General features: G+C 40.1%; 3 protein-coding genes across 6 annotated transcripts; 2 read left to right on the top strand and 1 right to left on the bottom strand.

Moving 5' to 3' along the window:
* The first annotated feature begins 189 nt into the window (after positions 1-189).
* LOC135484471 (tubulin-specific chaperone E-like) lies at positions 190-6,271 on the top strand. Its single transcript, XM_064765977.1, has 14 exons — positions 190-296; positions 709-847; positions 1,205-1,289; positions 1,512-1,709; positions 2,018-2,206; positions 2,404-2,506; positions 2,760-2,932; positions 3,160-3,289; positions 3,585-3,734; positions 3,968-4,121; positions 4,309-4,374; positions 4,675-4,734; positions 4,906-4,997; positions 5,241-6,271. The coding sequence occupies exons 2-14, from the start codon at positions 709-711 to the stop codon at positions 5,331-5,333; spliced, it is 1,632 nt and encodes a 543-aa protein (XP_064622047.1). The 5' UTR covers positions 190-296; the 3' UTR covers positions 5,334-6,271.
* Positions 5,828-9,619, bottom strand: LOC135484470 (arylsulfatase H-like). Its single transcript, XM_064765976.1, has 2 exons — positions 9,246-9,619; positions 5,828-7,629 (listed from the first exon to the last, which is right to left on the bottom strand). Exons 1-2 carry the CDS (start codon positions 9,508-9,510, stop codon positions 6,134-6,136), a joined length of 1,761 nt encoding a protein of 586 aa, XP_064622046.1. The 5' UTR covers positions 9,511-9,619; the 3' UTR covers positions 5,828-6,133.
* A 2,381-nt stretch (positions 9,620-12,000) lies between these two features.
* On the top strand, positions 12,001-18,100 carry LOC135485234 (proton-coupled folate transporter-like). 4 transcript variants are annotated; one of them, XM_064767068.1, is made up of 7 exons: positions 12,001-12,091; positions 14,086-14,972; positions 15,325-15,567; positions 15,911-15,994; positions 16,199-16,355; positions 16,645-16,706; positions 17,053-18,100. In XM_064767068.1, the coding sequence occupies exons 2-7, from the start codon at positions 14,135-14,137 to the stop codon at positions 17,190-17,192; spliced, it is 1,524 nt and encodes a 507-aa protein (XP_064623138.1). In that variant the 5' UTR covers positions 12,001-12,091; positions 14,086-14,134; the 3' UTR covers positions 17,193-18,100. The 4 variants fall into 4 exon arrangements, with proteins under 4 accessions (XP_064623138.1, XP_064623137.1, XP_064623139.1 ...); XM_064767067.1 differs by lacking the exon at positions 12,001-12,091 and adding an exon at positions 13,448-13,569; XM_064767069.1 differs by lacking the exon at positions 12,001-12,091 and adding an exon at positions 13,448-13,569 and having other exon boundaries at positions 16,645-16,744; positions 17,053-17,181.

Raw genomic sequence — 18,100 nt, 5'->3', positions numbered from 1 at the left:
ACTCAATAAAGATGCAATAAAAGTATTCAAAGTGTTGCTACATTTAGTATCATGATATTTTGAACACATATATCTTCAATAACGCTCGTAATATGATGATTTTTTCTGTAAATTATTGACACTACTTTTACCCTTGTAGAAATAGGCCATCTTCATACAGCAGAGGTTCGGTTCGATCCTTGATCCTCCACCTCGTGAGCAGACTGGCACCTTTGGGTTCAGCTCTGATGAGATAGAGGGCAGCAAGTAAATGAGTTTCCAAAACAAATCAGTCGGAACAAAATTTCTCTTAGTTTGTATGTATATTCGTGTGATGTGTTGCTTTATGTTTCATAATTGTAACTACTGGTACACTTAAGCATGAGATCGTTCCGAGGTTGTCATATTTTAGATGGAATGACGGAAGTCGTGTATTGATAATTTCAATTTTGTCCGACAATGGAAAATTTCTGACACAAAATGTACTGAGGATTGCTATAGTTTGAAATCCGGACTTGTTTGTTGCTTCATGATGAGTCATTTGTATTTATGAGGAAATGACCCACCTTCTCCCTTCCCTATGGTGTCATTGCCACCATTACTTGCCCCAGCAGGCAGCACTGGCAGCAGAGGCTGATGAAGCGGAAGATGAAGTGACATGATAATTGATATTCAAGCCAATACATCTGATCTACGATACATTAAGCCAAATATTGCTTGCATTTGCAGATGTTGAATCTTTCTGAACTTGCTCACGTATACATGATGGTTGATGCCATTCCTCCAGAAGTTAAAGTGGGATCACGAGTTTACTGTGATGGACATTATTCAACTGTGTTGTATATTGGTGAGGTTCCACCAACAGAAGGTATGCAGTTTTAAAAAAGTTATTTGATGATAAATATAATATTTTCAGGTTGTCAGAATGATATCGTTGAATGAGACAATGAGTTAGGCACCTTTCATCTCCATTAAATTTGATGGAATGATAGCTAGATATAGATGACCTGCAGAATTAGAACTATTGCTTTCTTCAGGAGAGAGCAAAACCCAAATAAGAAAAATGAGTTGCTCAGTCTCAAAAAACCTGTGTGCCATTACGATTGTCCTTAGCACCTTCAAAAAAAAATCGGTTTTGAATTAGCATTTAGAAGATATTTGCATAGCCTTCTTTCTGATTGCACTCCATGTCAAATAATGAGTAATTGGTCTGTATCTGTTTCAGGTGTTTGGTTGGGGATAGAATGGGATGAGCCAAGTCGTGGAAAGCATGATGGTACCCACAATAATAACAGATATTTCACCACAAGGTCAGTTGACATTATTACATCTTGATCTGTTGTTGATTCTCCAATAAAAGCACATTTGCTTACCATGCCGTTGAGAATCTCCAAGTTCAATCTTGAGTTTGGATGTCTTATGACAACTTGACTTCACCAGTTTTTTTGGAATGCAGACACATGTTGGCCATAGACCGGACTTGTTGATAAAATCCAGGTCGATGTGACCTACTTATTACACTTTCCTTTCAGACACCCTAACTCCGGATCATTTGTTCGGCCAAAGAAGGTTGAATTTGGCGTGACCTGTTTTGAGGCGATTCAGGAAAGATATGGTGTAATGGACGATGTGCATGCAGGGGTCATCCAGGAGGAACTCTACGTAAAGGGGACTAGCAAGAATACAGTTGTGGAAATGGTTGGTGCTCAGAAAGTCAACTTGCAGCAAGGGTAAGTCAGGAGATAGTTACATTCTAGACCTAAAAGGATTCTGAGGCCTTTCAGCACAACAGTGGTTAAATCAATCCAAAACGTACACTTGTTTATTTCTAGATGCTGTCCATGAATAACGTTTTCATTACTTTCTCAGAAGCTTAGTGTGTTATTATAACTATTGAGACTCAAATATCAGCACAATTTTTCTTCCAGCAGTAACAGACTGTACCTTTAACCCTATAGCTCCAACAAAATTAATCTTTTTTATCAAATTTTGTGTTGCCAAATTCTTTTTCATAACAATGCATTGTTTTCGATTGTAGGCAACTCAACCTACTGAAGGAAGCTGGTATACGTGGATGCAAGGTTTATGGTGCCGGACCAAGACATAACCTGAGCATGAAGACACCTAACCTGCGGGACTTGGACATATCCAAGACGTTGCTGCCCAGCTGGGAAGAGGTGGCCAGAATCACTACCCAGTTAAAACATCTGACCTCACTTAATGTCAGGTAAGTTTAAAGATATTGAAGATGAGACTGAGAGGGATGGATTGTGTATGCTGTAGCTTTTGGTTTTTATCTGGAAATTGGGCCTGAAAGTTAATGAAATGCAACTTGGCTAATCTTTCCCTGAGGACAAGCTTAATATTATTTCAACCGATCAAGAAGGAAGCTAGTTTGTAACGTCCTTAGTTTGTTTATTTCAGTGATAACCGATTGCAGTTGCCTCGCAACCCAGACCTGCTGGCCAAGGCATTCCAGAAGCTTAAGACTCTCTATTTGAATAGAATGGATTTGAACTTCTCCGAGGTAAGAATCAAGTGCATCTGGGTAAGGTTTTAAATGGAGAACAGGTTGATGGTTCACACTGGCTGCAGTGGTGATGTCATAGGAATGCAGACCTGTTACGCAATACCAGACAATCCCCGCTGGCCATTGAGAGCTTTTTTGTTTTAATGAATGTGGTCAATTCAATTCAATTTTGTGCCAACTCTATTAGCACATGGTGCAACTCAGTATTGATCATTTCTAGGAAAATTCCACTGTTCCTTATATCTTTCAGGTTTTGGCGTGCTCCGATCTTTGGCCCAAGCTTGAAACTCTTCACCTATGTTACAATAACATTAACAAACTGTGTCCCTTGGATGGAAAGCTTCAGAATTTAGAATTTCTAAATTTGGAGGGAAACTCGTTGGAAAACTGGGATGAACTTCTACATTTTGGAAGACTGCCGAGGTGAGTCAACCATATTGACAATGCTGTGTTAAGTGGTCAAAGTTCACTTGCTGGATTTTCAAGGTTTGACTTGTTGATAGCTTTGTCAATGAACTGACTGAAGCATACGTACACAGGAATGTGCTGAAAATTGTGCACTGAGATGAAAATTGATGCATCAACCAAAACCAAGGCACCTGTTAAACTTTCAATTTAATAGAGTTCAACTCCTGTGTTCTCTGTTTCAGGTTAGAGACCATAATTGCCAACAATATTGGGTTAAAGGGCATCAGTTTTCCAAATACTCCCTTGAACAAAAAGACAGGATATTTTCTGGCTCTGAGGGTGCTTTCGGTCAACAATAATCAGCTATCACAGGTAAAATTCAATTGGTTTGAGCAACAGAGTAAATAATTGTTCCCAATCTAATCTTCAGGCAGGAAAATACTTGGCCAACTATTTAGTCCAGAAATCTCATTGTCACCCTGTGAGTATTTGCTAGACCTTTTTCCTGCAGAGAGGTCCTAAAATTTGTCATAATATCACAATGACAACTGTTGTCGTTTTGTTGCAGTCAGGAAATGTCACAAGGAATGGCTACAGTAAATACCTGCATTTTCATTTTGTGATTGTCTACATACATGTGTATACCTTTCCAAACTTTCATTTTCAGTGGTCAGATATCAATGAATTGAACAAGCTTTCACAACTCGAGGAATTAAGAATAAAACATAATCCTGTTGAAAAACTCCTTGATCTGGAGACAACAAGAGAGTTCATCATTGCCAAAATTGCCAAATTAAAACTTCTGAATAGGTCTGATGTAAGTACATTTGCCAATGCCAAGTGATTCTTTTGAAAAAATGAACAGAAATTATCTGATCAGGATATCTTTGTGGTCACACTGAAATATTGTCACAACACATTGTTGGCCAACTTCACCCTCGAACCTTGCTCTGCTGAGAGGTTAATATGCTTGTTTTGTTGTGTTCTTTTCATCATTTTACTGCTTGGCCTTTTCCAAATTTTCAACTGTTACTTTTTCTTCTAATTTAGGTTTTTCCCAAGGAAAGGAAAGGATCCGAGATTGATTATCTGAAAAAGTTTGGTAAAGAATGGTTGACCGCCGGTGGAAATCAGGATCCTGAGAAAAACAAACCGAATCAACAGTTTCTACTTGACCATCCACGATATCAAGATATCGTTGATTGTAAGTCGCATTTCACTGATGCCTTCTCCTGCTGCGGTCATTACCTCTGCAAAACTATGTCAACAATAATGTAGCTTGTTTTGTTAGTCTTGACCTCATGTCGTCTTGTAAAGAGTTGTATCTCCCCAAGTTCAATCTATTAGATCTTTCAGCAGTTTTTTAAGCATTCTGTATCTTATAATTTCAGTATATGGTGCGCCTGAAGATTCAGAAATGACAACACAGTCAAAAACACTCAAAGATAACTTGATAAGTAAGTGCTTGACAGTTTCAAGATCCTCTGTGATACATCTTCTTCTTCTTCTTCTGCTTCAGCTGGTTACACTTTCACATTGTTTGTTTTTAGGAATGTGGCAGTGTGAGGAGCTCTGCTTCTGTTCCTCATAGTTTTTCTGGGAAATAATTGAGCTCTGGCCAGGCGTCCTCTCAGTTAGTGATTGAGGGATAGTCTTCCAGGATGTATTCTGGCGTTGGTTTCCATATCATAAAACCTTACACTGGATCTCTCATATCATCAATATTGAATCATTTATGAGATTTTCTTTCGTTTTAGTGGTGACCATAGTAAGTCAACAGGCCCCGGACAAGAAACCCCTGGTCAAGAAACTCCCTAGTAAGTGCCTATGCCTAATGAGTGAAGAGAAGAACTTTCAGGACCAAAATCATTATTTAAGACAAGACCATTTAATTTGCCATCGACATACAACCTAAAATGTTTCATGAGCAGAATCTTCATTTTATAAAGCTAGACAAATTGGACAATATATTTCTTTTCATTTTTTAGGTACAATGACAGTCCAGAAGTTGAAAACGCTTGTGCAGAGACTATTTAAGGCAGACATGTCTTCCTTATCATTATCATACATTAGCAAAAAGGTAAAATGTGATGCTAAACTCTACTCTCATTGTATTTATTGTATTGAAATTATCGCATCCATCAGCTGTCAGTACTGGAGTGTCAGAGGTTTTCTAGATAATTATATCCTGTTTAGGTATGGTTGATTTCAGTGTGACCTACTTCTGACAGGTCGAGATATTTCCGATAGTTCATCTGTTTTATGAATGCAATCGCCATAAAAAAGTGACCGGTATTATCGTGTTTTTTTTCTCAAATTCCAGATGGAGGGACCTACAATTGAACTTGAGAATGACCTTCGCCAACTATCATACTACTCGATAGAAAATGGTGACACAATTCAAGTGAAGTGGTGACCAAAGTCCGTCGGCATAAATCATCAACTACTGTTGAAAGAGCACTTACGTCAGGATGTGATTTTCATAAAAGACTATGTAGGAATATCCTTCTAAGTAGAACTGTAGCATATCTGTGATAGCCATTGTGTGGACTCTTGGCCATTGTCGGGTTGGATGGGTTTCAGTCGGCTTCATTGTGCCTACAAGCTCTCCCATTAGAATCATGCTCTGGTTCAATTTCTCTTTAGGAAGACTTTAGGCATGAGCCAGAATGGAAATCAACTCCTCTGTACTGAAATCAAGATTCGCGTGTAGAGTTCAACTTTCACCCCAAACCTTTGGCCAAAGCACCTCAGCTTTGGGCCTACATTTTGCAGCCTACCAGTCTCAATTTAAGTACAGAGACCTGCACTGTTAATTCCGTAAATCAAATGCTTCCATTACGTTCCACCAACTGTATGTAACATTGCACATTTGACACAATTCAAAAAGAGTAAAAGTTAACTACTTGCTCTACTTTACCAAGTTTTATTGAGTATAATCAGAGAAATTTACAGTAATCAACTAAGCACTCATCTGTCAGAAATTCATTGGCATATACTATGATTATAAAAGTTTTTAGAAGTATAGAAGTGTTATTTACAAACAGTGTGACGTGAAGGTTGTGAGAACATAAGACACTCAGGTGAATTATGAGGACTTACATGTACAATACCCATTGTGCAACTGCTAGACTTCAATCACTTGCAGTAATTCCTCGTTTTAATGTTACAAAGAATACTTCTTGACGTGACCTAACAAAACTGCACTGTTGACCTTTAGAGCAATTCATCGACTAGTCCTGTGAAATCATCTTTAATTTTTGATTCCCTCGTACAGGCCGGGAAGTTTTCACAGGGGAAATCCCAGGGTCTTGGTTGATCATTAAACTGGGAAAAATACACTGAATCTGTTTCCATTGTTTTTTGATGTTTTTCTAAACCTTCTTTCATTTTATTGATTACGTCTTTGTGGTCGTCTAAAGAGAGTGGGTTAAGCTCACCTGGATCGTCGTCTAACTTGTATAGTTTGGGACTATCATAGGTAATTCCCCGACAAGTGTAGTTATGGGCACCCTCGAAAAAGTGTAGTTTGTAGTTGTAGTATGTGATGGCACCAACTGTTTGGGTATCGCAGTAGTGGAAGAGGAAATCATGATGTGTTGGGAAGCTGTTCTGATTCTTTAGATGTTTCAGTAAAGATTTGCCATCCATCCGTTGCTTTTCTATTCTGTCTTCTAGGCCTACAATTTCCAAAACTGTTGGGAAAAAGTCCATTTGGGATGTGACAGCTTCAGAAACCTGACCTTGTTCAATGACATCTAGCCAGCGCATTATACTCGGGACCCTTAGACCCCCTTCAAAGTTTGTTCCCTTCCAGCCTCTGAGTGGTGCATCCTCCCCTTTGCTGTTCTTCACCGACCCAGCTGAACCCCCATTTGTTTCAGGCAATACTTGATTTGTGTAACTGTTATATTTAGTAGGACCGTTATCTGATGTGAAATAGATAAGAGTGTTATTATCATAACCTTGTTCTTTTAGGGTAGCCATGATTTTGCCAACACTCCAATCCAACTCCATTATACAATCAGAATACAACCCATGCCCACTTTTTCCCCAGTGATATTTGGAAACAATCGGTGTCTGATGGGGTGTCATATAGTTAACACTCAGGAAAAACGGTTGCTTGTTTTTTGGATCTGCTGCTTTAGCTCGCTTTAAGAATTTGATTGATTCGTCTGTTATGCGAATCGTAGCGTCACGATCCTTGTATGGTTGTTCTACAACTTCTGTCCCATTAAGCCACATACAAGAATGCGTAGAAGTCAAACTGAAGAAAAAGTAAACCCGCAAATAAAGCACCAACAGAGCTACTAACGACAGCATAACCACAAGACCTCTGTTACCAAAAACTGTCAGACGAAGAACAAGAATGATCAAACCGAGAAGAGCAAATTTGTAACGCCGTTTATAGATGAAAAAGTTACTATATTTCGCATCGTCCCACTCATCGTAACTGCTACATGATTCCATGTGAGTCAAGAGGATCCCATAAAACTCGTCAAATCCTTTGGCGATTGGTCCTTGTGTCCCCTTGTGAGCAAATCCCAGATGCCACTTCCCAACGAGTGAGGTCTTGTAGTTGAGCGACTGTAGTGTTGAGGCCAGGTTGGGTTCCTTCTTTGGGTCGGCGATACCGGATGGCTGTGCCATGCTCAGAAGGACTGGAATGTCATAATATCCTTGGATCATGCCGTTCCTCGAGGGGAGCCTCCCTGGAAAATAATCACTGAGTATGTAGATGACAGTTATTCAGGAAATGAGGCGAGAACTTTCAGGGCAAAAGCCATTTTCAAGCAGCAAATCTCAATATCATCATTCATTCAGGTAATATTGTAATTGGGGTGAATTCTATATAATTTGGTTACCAGCAACTGGATTTTCCAGTAGCATTCCTACAGCTTCCAGGAGAATGGCTATAGCTGCATGGAGGGAGAGTGAGGGGGAGGAAATGGCTTATTTGAAATGTCTTGATTGAATCATTATCAGTATCAGGCAGACAATTGTTAAGGCAGGTGGGGCCTGATCATATATTTTGTAAAAGCTGAGCTGAAAAAAGTGATGGCCTGAGTCCAGAAGTATTGTTTTTAGCTCACCTCTTAGCAGAGGTGAGCTTATCCCATACCGTGGCGTCCGTCGTCCGTCGTCGTCGTCGTCGTCGTCGTCGTCGTCGTCGTCGTCCGTCGTCCGTTAGCAGGGCACGTTTCGTAACTGTTAGAGCTATTGAGTTGAAACTTGGTACACATGTACCCTTATGTAATGACACCTGGGAGACCAAGTTTCGGTCCGATTTGTTTCATGGTTTGGCCACCAGGGGGCCAAACGTTAAAAGTGAAAATATGCAATATCTCCCTTAATAGTAGTCGGGAAATTTTGAAAAAAATATGGTAGGTACTTCTAGCAAAGGTGCATCATATATCCTCCGGGTTTTTGATTTGACCTCCTTTTCAAGGTCACAGAAGTCAAATGGTGTAAATTAGCCGTTAGGATGTAATGATGGCACGTTTCTAAACTGCAATGACTATTGATACCAAATTTGGTACACATTTACCCCTTAGCCAGGTGATCTCAGGGACTGAAGTTTGGTCCAATATGATTCACCACTTGACCACCAGGGGGCAAAATCCAAAAACCTTAAAAATGTGATTATTCCTTAACTTCTTGCCCGATTGCCACCAATTTGATATCATGGGTACATCCAACCACCATACAGTATATGTCGCACAGGTTTTTAATTTGACCTTCTTGTCAAGGTCACAGAGGTCAAATGGCGTAAATTGGCCGTCAGGCCGTAACTATGGCACGTTTCTTAACTGCAATGACTATTGATCACAAATTAAGTACACATGTACCCCTTGGTCAGGTGATCTCAGGTACCGAAGTTTGGTGCGATCTGATTTGCCGTTTGGCCTCCAGGGAGGGGGCCAAATCCTAAATTCTTCAAAATGCCATTATTCCTAGTAATGACTTGCCCGATTGGCACCAATTTTATATCATAGGTACATCTAATTCTAACAACCATTCAATGTGTCACCCGGGTCTTCTTTGATTTGACCTACTTTTCAAGGTCACAGAGGTCGAATGTACTGTAAATAGGCCATTTTGGGGAAATTGTAATTGCTTGGACCTACATCAAACCTAACACTACATGACACAAGACCATGCTCTTTATCCATCTTTCCTCCACATGAGGTGAGCACAATGGCCCTGGCCATTTCATTTTAGTATCACAATTTTATGGTCACAAACCAGGACACAGGCAAAATCTCCCCAACAGGGTTGAACTTGACACACAACGAAATTGACTCAAAGACCACAGTATAGTTCTTACCTGTCATCAAAGCAGATCTGCTGGGTGTGCACATGTGCTGGGAATACATTCTCTCGAACCGCAGCCCCTCCTTGGCAAGCTTATCAATATTTGGTGTCGGGACTTTGGTTTTTCCATAGCAGCTGACGTCTCCGTGTCCTAAATCATCTCCGAATAACATCAAGACATTAGGTCGTGTTTTTGCATCAGGTCTTGCATCAACTTGTGCAAAGATTAAGCACAAAGCCAAAATGCTCAAAAACTGCAACTGTGACTGTGCCCCCATCCTCGGAGCTCTTTTTCAATCAACTGAGGTCTTTAAAAATGGTCTGATTTTCATATACCCAATAACGTCAATATTTAGGTCGAGGTCTCTCGTTAGCGACCTAATCATGATAACCTTTCAGGTCAATATATAGGTTTTTGGACATGAAAATGCTTATCAAAACATTGTTATCCAAATTTATCTTCACTGAAAATAGATCGCAATGTTTTCATTGTCCGAGTTACATCAATCACAATTTAATTGTCCAATGATAATTATTCTGGTTTAGTGAGATAGTCCTCGTGTGCCCAATGAACAATCGATCGGTCAGGTGATAATGCCACAGCAGTGAGATGTCATATGTGGTTATCATGTATCACTGCCTTGAATAAGATCGATTTATCTTGTCTCGTCTAGAGGTGAGATTGTCCTTATCAATGTTTGCCACGAATCTTAATTTCTAATTAGAATGATGTCCTTTTGTCGGGTCAGTGGTTAGAAAGTTCATAATGTATCTCCTAAAAATCAGAAAAAAATTACAAGAGTGTGCAGAGCTCTTGCCACTGTAAAGCAATTTAACTTTCTGTGTTGCTGAACACCTATTGTAGCAATTGAATTACATGTACATTAGTCATAAGACAATGGCCTTGGCATTACCAGTATGAAACATTGTCCTCAAGAAGTGTTAGATGGGATACTGTCTATGGCATGGATATTTTTTTGCATCTCATACCCAGCATTTGAAAAAGAGTTTGTCACAAGCTGGAATACTAGATAAAGATACAAAGGTTGTGAGTTGTCCCCCGGAATGATGAGAGTCCAACGTCGTCTCCAAGAGGAGTTGGGTATTGACAATCTCTTAAGTGTGGCCCGACCAAAAGATTGTCCCCATGACTTTCGAAACGGTCCTTGGCATGACAGTCTCATTTGTCCCCAGGAGTTGTCTGATCTTCACGTTCTCAAACGATTAACAGACAAATTCTAATGTTGTCTCTTGCCATTATTGTCCTAGGCATGGTCATTAACTGAAACATTGAGAACAATGGTCCTTTCTTGATTGTCCCTGACCCTCGTATGGTCAGACTCATGTCTGGTTGTGAGGATTTTATACTCAAACAATAAGAAAGTGGTGTGTATTTTGAATGAGTGTCTTTATTAGAAAAGAAAAAAGTTCATTTTTCAACTCGCATTTGGAATGATTTCAAGCAGTATTTCGGACATTGATTGCTCTTGTTGTTCGATCGCAGATTGATGGATGTGAGGACACCACTCCACTGTCTCCAGTCATCACTTGCATTGCACTGTACTCATCTACTGATCTAAAGGAAGTGGAGACCCAAGCCAAACCCGAGGTCTCCAAACTCAAGGTCGTCTGCAAGGAAGATCAAAATGTTTGGCAACGACTTGGATGTGACTTGATTATCTTCTGATGCCTTCATTCATCAAAATGACACTGAAAAATCGCAGACAGCTAGCTGACATTGGCCGCCATCTTGCATGTCACCCTTGACATGCTTGACAGCGCCTGTGGGTCGTACTAATTCCCGACCTACAGTGCTACACCGACTTTGACCGACCTTTACCGACTTGCGGAAAATGCTGACGTATAGTGTTTTTATCATCAGAATATTTATGTTTGTACAGTTTACATACATATACAGCACGTCTGTTAATTCCAAAACTTTGAACGATGCTTAGTTGAGCAAATCAACTCCAATAATTACATCTATTAACCGACCGCAATTTTTCTGCAGGTCGTTAATCTTGTCGCTTCTTGTAAACTGTACATGCATATGCTCGTGTCCGGCCTTGTCTGAACCCAGCATTAATGGCGGGAAAATAGCACGTGGCTGGCTTTGGCGCTAGTTGTAATGGAATTTTTAAACTATTTTTAAACTTTTCGTTTGCTTCCAGTTGATGGCAGTGTCAATGAAAATCAGCTGAGATATTATCATCAGATTTTGAACAAGATTCTCTCTCATGTGAATTCATACCAAAAGTCATAAAAAAATGTAAATTTCTCTTGTTGACTTCAACGTTTGGTTAAGTGTCATGACACCTTCGCTCCCTTCTACTCACGAAAGTGATGAGATCCCGGATGAGATGTCGAAATGGTCAGCAATTAGTGTCATGACATCAAGTCCTCTATCTGCTAATTGATTTACACGACACTGAACCATATTTTATACTTGGTTGTAGAAGGAATTGGGGAAATGATTTCTTTTTAAATCGTCGATGAAATGCATTTACATCGTCTTTTGGCTTACGGAACCTGCATAATGCATTACCACAGCTCAGCATATGTACATGTACAAGTATGTATGCTAAAGCAAATCCCACATTTTGACAATGCCTGTCATATTGATCATTGAGAGAACAAAGGTCACGCTTGAGCAGATAACTACTAGCCGGCCGGTTCAAGGGGTGCCCGGATGCTCCGTCTTCCAATGTATTGTCTTTGGTCATGGTCGGTCGCGGTTGATTTGAACGCCAGTCGGTTGGTGTGTGAGCTGCGGCGAACATCGCGGGACACTTTTTTCGATTTCAAACGTAAAAATGCCTTCAAATTTTCCGAAACAAATCAAAATAGCCGCAGCAGAAGGTAAGGCACAGTATCTATTCCTGATAAAGGTATGGGTTGGTTTCAAAGGGTTTTTATTGTAGAAATAGTCATACAATCAAGGCGGGAATGAACTGCGCAGTTTGAAATTTCAAGCCAGACATGTTGAATTATGTACATCACTGCACTTCATGTACATGTTCAACGGCTATTTTAATTGCCCTCCCTAATCAAATACCATTTGCTCAAAGAAACTAAAGGCGCACGTCCAAGTTATGATGGTGAAGAGGGAAAAGTGATCATGTTAAATCTGCGAGATCCCATCACTGCTCTTCTATCCTGTGATGTGGAAATCTCCACTGAATTCATGAAGGTTTGTCTAATTATATGTAAATTGACGTAAACAGTTAACAGTTTTAAATTCAACAACCATTCATTTGGCGGCCACTATCCCGACTGTGGTGTAGCACCCGACTATAACTGGCATGAAAAGGGGATACGCTGGTTATGGATGTCAGATCGTGGTTCCCTGACCTTTGCAAACAATTTCACTGGACGTAACCCACGCGGCGACACCAAGGACCGCTGGCTGATCTATTGATATGTTCGCACTAGGGTGTCAAAGTCGGAGAGAAGAAGAGCCACTCTTCTCTTGTAGGGGGTTCACTTGGAAGTGCTTGCATTTGTTAGCCTATAAACACAAGATTTTAATCCTTCAGTCTTGGGTTTGGCGGAGAGAACTAATCTTACATAAGTCCCAGAACAATATCATATGTCTTTATGGCAATATTTATTACTGGGACCCAGTACAGTGCCGTTCTATCCAATATTCTTGGGGCTGTTGGAGAGGCTTCTTGTCTAAACAGTGCCATTCCGCCCCCTCTAAGGCATATGTTGGTAACTAATGAATTGACTGCGAAATGAAAGCAGGTTAAACACAAGGTGTTAATTCTTCAGTCTAGGGTTTGGTGGAGAAAACTAATCTTACATAAGTCCCAAAATTCCCAAGATTTGCTCAACTTAGCATCGTTCAGAAGTCTTGAAATTAACAGACGTGCTGTATGTAAACAGTACAAATATAGATATGCTGATGATAAAAACACTTGGCAGCATTTTCCGCAAGTCGGTAAAGGTCGGGGTAGGTCGGGAATTAGTATAACCGGCGCCTGCTGATTGTCAGGCGGAGGAGTTCAGTGATTCACTTTACTAGATTCTAACAAAATAGACTCCTGCTGGTAAGTTTCAGCTTAATTTCGTCTAAATGATGCACTGGATGGTTAAAGAAGTTTTGTGGTATTCACAATAAAACAGTTATCTAAAAAAATTGGGAAAACCAGATCGCCGTTTTTTATAGCATCAGTAACTTCGCCGCCTGAAATTAATTGATGTCAAGGTCACTGAAAAATGACCCAATTTTGATTACTAGTTCTGAGCCGTTTTCCACTGGCACATATTGATCGTGTGAGCCACATTTGCAACATTCGATTTTATCATTGTGTTTATGGAAGGCAATACTATAGGTAGATAACTCAAAATATATTTTGAACTGCTTCTATGATAACAGAAACATACATACAGACATGCACTGACTATGTCATGATGTACACATTGTTATGTTACAGGCTGGTATATATAGTACAGGGTGCAACAGAAAAATCATTAAGTTTCGAATAGCTTGAATTCCCCCTTCGTTTGCCATAGTTGATTTGAGGTCAGTGCCAGGCCTCACTACCACTTTTGCTCTAATGGAAAATCCCTCTTATTTTCTCCATAATCAAACCGGGACTGATTCAGTGATGACCTGGGGGAGGGAATGGCAGGCATGGAACTTCTAAAGACTTCTTCTCTGATTGAGACGTCATCATAGTTATCGTGACGTTTACGCCTACGGTCTTGGCAGTGCCAGTGATTGTACGTTGTCGTTATCACAATCGAAGGGGCTTAAAAAATTAGAGAACAGTTTTAAATCCGCTATTTAGGTGTGCTGTGGTAGACTTTTGCACCTTTGACAATATTATTCAATTCATATCTTTCAGAGCCAAACTTGTTAAACTGGTAATCAAACAGGGAAAAAGGAAGTCCTGAATGATGCCATCATTGGATAAAATGCGGTCTGTCGTGACCGTGGAGCCTGTACTCTTCCTCTACATGTTGGCGACTTGGCTCTCCTTCCCCACGTTACAGGGCCTACTCTTCCAGAAAGTCTGTTTGGCAAAATATAACAACAGTGGGCTCTGTGACCACATCAATGATGGAAACCACACTACACAAGAGGATATTGTCCAGTCCACAACATCATCCTATATGCTGTACTCGACAGTTTGTTTGACTCTTCCATCAATTGTGACTGCAACATTCATCGGCTCATGGAGCGATAAATTTAGCCATAAAATACCAATAATCTTGCCCTCCATAGGTGCCATACTTGGAGCAGTGAACTATATCATATCATCGTTATACATTGAGCTGCCAATCGGACTAGTCCTGCTTAGTTCCGTGCTGAGTGGCTTATTTGGCGGTTTTGTCACATGCATCCTGACTGTCTTTAGCTACGTCACGACACTCACAGGAACACGTACAAGAACGTATCGAGTTTCTATTGTCGAATCGATGTCATTTTTGGGCGGAACAGCTGGACTTTTCATGAGTGGGGTACTGTTGGACAATTATGGATTCCCAGTGGTGTTTGGAGTAATTTTGATCATTCATGTTCTAGTGATTTTGTATACGCTCATTTGGGTGAAGGATATTCAGACTGAGACTGCCGTTTCACGTGGAGATAGCAGTTGCTGTAGCTACTTGTTTAATTTGGAACATGTGAGACAATACATCAAGTGTGTGGTGAAGAGACGCGAAGATAATTCTCGGAGAAACATGTGGCTCGTGATGACATCATTGTTTATTGGATTCCTGTGTTTCTCTGGTAAGTAAAAGTAAAGCATGGGTCATAGTTTGGTACATTTTGTACTGGAGTAGTGGAGAAGGCAAATAATGGTTGTCCATACACTCTCTGAGAAGCAGAATAGTCCCCTCTGTATGCTCCAGGTGTGCTGAGTAGGTAATACTCTGGCACCGTTATTATCCTGAGTAGTGCATCTCAAAGTGAAGGATGTTTCTGTACAGGTTTGTGCATTGTACATGTAAGTTGTTATCCATGTACCTAAAAGTGACCAAACCTTGTAGGTGCTTTGTGAACCAATATTATAAAGTTCAGCCCTGAAAGTAGCATTGTAACAGTCATCCAGATTATGTTATTCTTCCCGTCTCATCTGCAGGAATCAAGGATATCTCCTACTTGTACGTGAAGCGCTCCCCGTTGAGCTGGTCAAGAACCATCTATGGTTACTACCAGGGTTTCCAGATGGGGTTGACAGCGGTTCTCCTCATTGTTGGTGCTCCGATCCTGAAGATGGTATTTCACGTCCATGACACGACCCTCATCCTGATGGGGATCGTATCAACGATAGCATCACAAATTCTCTATGCATTCAGCACCAAGCTTTGGATGGTGTTTTTGGGTAAGAATAACCTATAATAATCTGCTATTGCCTTTGATGGGGAAAGTAAATGCTTGCATGCCCTGTGTTCATTAGGTGAATAGCAAATACAGAGCCAGCCTGTAAACATTCCATGGAGAACCGACCTATGTCTGACTGTCGCCTTTCTCAAGACAAACAGTGTGGAAGTTTAAACCAAAATAAAGAACACCAAATAACCTTGTATAGTCTCTGATACTGTAACAGCTATCCTCTTGGCACTGTCTTCCCTTATGTGATAACCAAATATGCCACTGGCATTGTCTTCTTGACAGTCACCACCGAAACATCTTAGTGTTTCAACTCCTCTCTCTCCACATTGCAGTTCCGGTGCTTGGCATATTCCATGGATTCCAGTCGGCTAGTAGCAGAGCACTTGTGTCAACTTTTGTCGAAAGAGGCGAACAAGGTAAACCAAAATGAATTTGTTGGAGAAATTACATCTGAAAACTTCTTCATTAAGTCTTCTTATGACTTCAAGGTTCATTCACACACCATCAATGCATCTCTCATCAATTAAGACATCGCAGTGATACAAAAATAAGAATGTTTCCAAGTTATGAAGTTTTTCAAGTGTATGTAATTATAATGATGGTCATTTCTTGCCTTCCAGGAAAACTATTTGCATTTGTCGGCTCTGCCGAAAGTCTGACGACACTGTTTGCTAGTCTCATCTTCAACTCGATCTACGGACCATCATTGAATTTCTTCCCGGGGTTCTGCTTCATCCTGTCTGCAGCTCTCATGTGCATCTGTGTGACACTCATCATGTAAGTTTGTTTCTTGCTAGGGTGCAGCTCTCATGTGCATCTGTGTGACACTCATCATGTAAGTTTGTTTCTTGCTAGGGTGCAGCTCTCATGTGCATCTGTGTGACACTCATCATGTAAGTTTGTTTCTAGCTAGGGTGCAGGTTATCAGTTGAGTGAAAAAACCACAAGAAGTTGTCAAGCGATTTCTCATAATCAGAAATGGCACCATACAAAGTTACCTAATATGAATTATTTTACTACCTGTGTGCCTGACTCTTTGATCACATTCTCACATTTCCCTTTTCAGTTATGTGAGATTTGACCTGCTTGCCGAACGCCAGCAGCCCTACACCACATTTATCAACACAGGTGCGGAAACTGACCAGGCAGATTCACAATAGCATTTCGTAAATATCTTGCCAAGGCTTAGGTGCACAATCCTTTCATCTATGCATGAATGCATGGTGCATTTTCTTTAGCAGTGATCTGTAACATAATTTGCAGTGCTGTAAGTCTTGAAATTCTACCTGTGTATGAATGGCTATTCATTACACATGCTTTGCCTTTGTAATCCTGATGAGAAGAAAGTAATTGGTATCAAGGTCCTCGGCCTACATGTATTGCCTTGCTCATTACTGGCAACGGACTGTGGCTTCTCTTCCTGAAAATTTATACGGCACTTGCCACTTTTTGATAAAAACTCATAACATTACAGATGATGATCGTGAAGACGCAGACAGGTCCTTAGAAGACATGATGGATGGTGCACGAGATTCAGCAGAACTTCAGGAACAAGATATGCAACTAGCATTACAGAATGGAGCAGAAGAAACGTTCAGGAAGAATTCAATCTAGTAGAACACTCCAGAGGTTGATCCATAACAACAAGTAAAAAAAGACTATTCTTCATTCATTCGGGATAATGGTAATAACTCTCTATGGTACAAGCAGCTGTAATGTAGGGGCCGTATTCAAGAATTGATGTGGTCATATCTTATGGAATGTGAACTTTTGTTATGACTCTGTGATGCAGATTATTTTGAAATAACCTCAGTCATGACTGACGGTTGTGTCACCTTCTTGCATTTTGTTTAAGCAGATATTCGGCCCCCCTATATTTGATTTGCCACAGAAATATTTGCCATATCCAGTTTTGCCTTTCAATAAAGGCTTCACTTTGTTACTCTGTTGTTTAAATGGTGCTCATAATGAACAATTTGACGGTTCTGTTCCTGCTTTGTGAAAAGGTTCATCTTTGTATAAAGTTCATGATATACATGTTTAAGTGTCATTTGTGCACTCTATTGATTGTGAAATATGTATGATTTTAACAAAAAAGGCAATTTCTAGGTCATATTGCTGGCACGATCAAGAAGTATTGAGTACTTGCAATACTGGTAGATAGGCTTGCCTATTATATTTTTGATACTGGGTATGATATGCTGTGGTACAACATGTTTCAAAGGCAATCATTGACCAATATGCAAAATCTTATTGTTCTTGTAGTACACTATGCAAGAGTTGTTCTTGTTCCTGTCAAAAGTGTTACGTTGAAAAGCTACTAGAATTGTTGAAAAAACTTGTTGAATACGTTTTGTATGTAAATACCTGTTAAAGTGAATCATCCAAAAACAAATTGAAGTATTAACTGTGGGATTCAGTACCCAATTCATTTGAGATAGATTAATGCTGCTCCTTTTTTGTACACGAAATGTACATGTGATACCAGTGAAGTGATATTTTGTATTAAACAATAAATCAGT

Source organism: Lineus longissimus, chromosome 3, assembly GCF_910592395.1.
Source record: "Lineus longissimus chromosome 3, tnLinLong1.2, whole genome shotgun sequence".
Classification (NCBI taxonomy): Eukaryota; Metazoa; Nemertea; class Pilidiophora; order Heteronemertea; family Lineidae; genus Lineus; species Lineus longissimus.
This window is presented reverse-complemented; position numbering and strand designations above follow the sequence as displayed.

Coding starts and splice junctions, on each gene's coding strand:
- LOC135484471 (XM_064765977.1), top strand. CDS start 709: ATGTTGAATCTTTCTGAACTTGCTCACGTATACATGATGGTTGATGCC. Junction 1,710..2,017: donor AAAGTCAACTTGCAGCAAGG/GTAAGTCAGGAG, acceptor TTTCGATTGTAG/GCAACTCAACCTACTGAAGG. Junction 2,507..2,759: donor TGGATTTGAACTTCTCCGAG/GTAAGAATCAAG, acceptor TATATCTTTCAG/GTTTTGGCGTGCTCCGATCT.
- LOC135484470 (XM_064765976.1), bottom strand. CDS start 9,510: ATGGGGGCACAGTCACAGTTGCAGTTTTTGAGCATTTTGGCTTTGTGC. Junction 7,630..9,245: donor CAGATCTGCTTTGATGACAG/GTAAGAACTATA, acceptor ATTATTTTCCAG/GGAGGCTCCCCTCGAGGAAC.
- LOC135485234 (XM_064767068.1), top strand. CDS start 14,135: ATGATGCCATCATTGGATAAAATGCGGTCTGTCGTGACCGTGGAGCCT. Junction 15,995..16,198: donor TGTCGAAAGAGGCGAACAAG/GTAAACCAAAAT, acceptor CTTGCCTTCCAG/GAAAACTATTTGCATTTGTC. Junction 16,707..17,052: donor CACCACATTTATCAACACAG/GTGCGGAAACTG, acceptor ATAACATTACAG/ATGATGATCGTGAAGACGCA.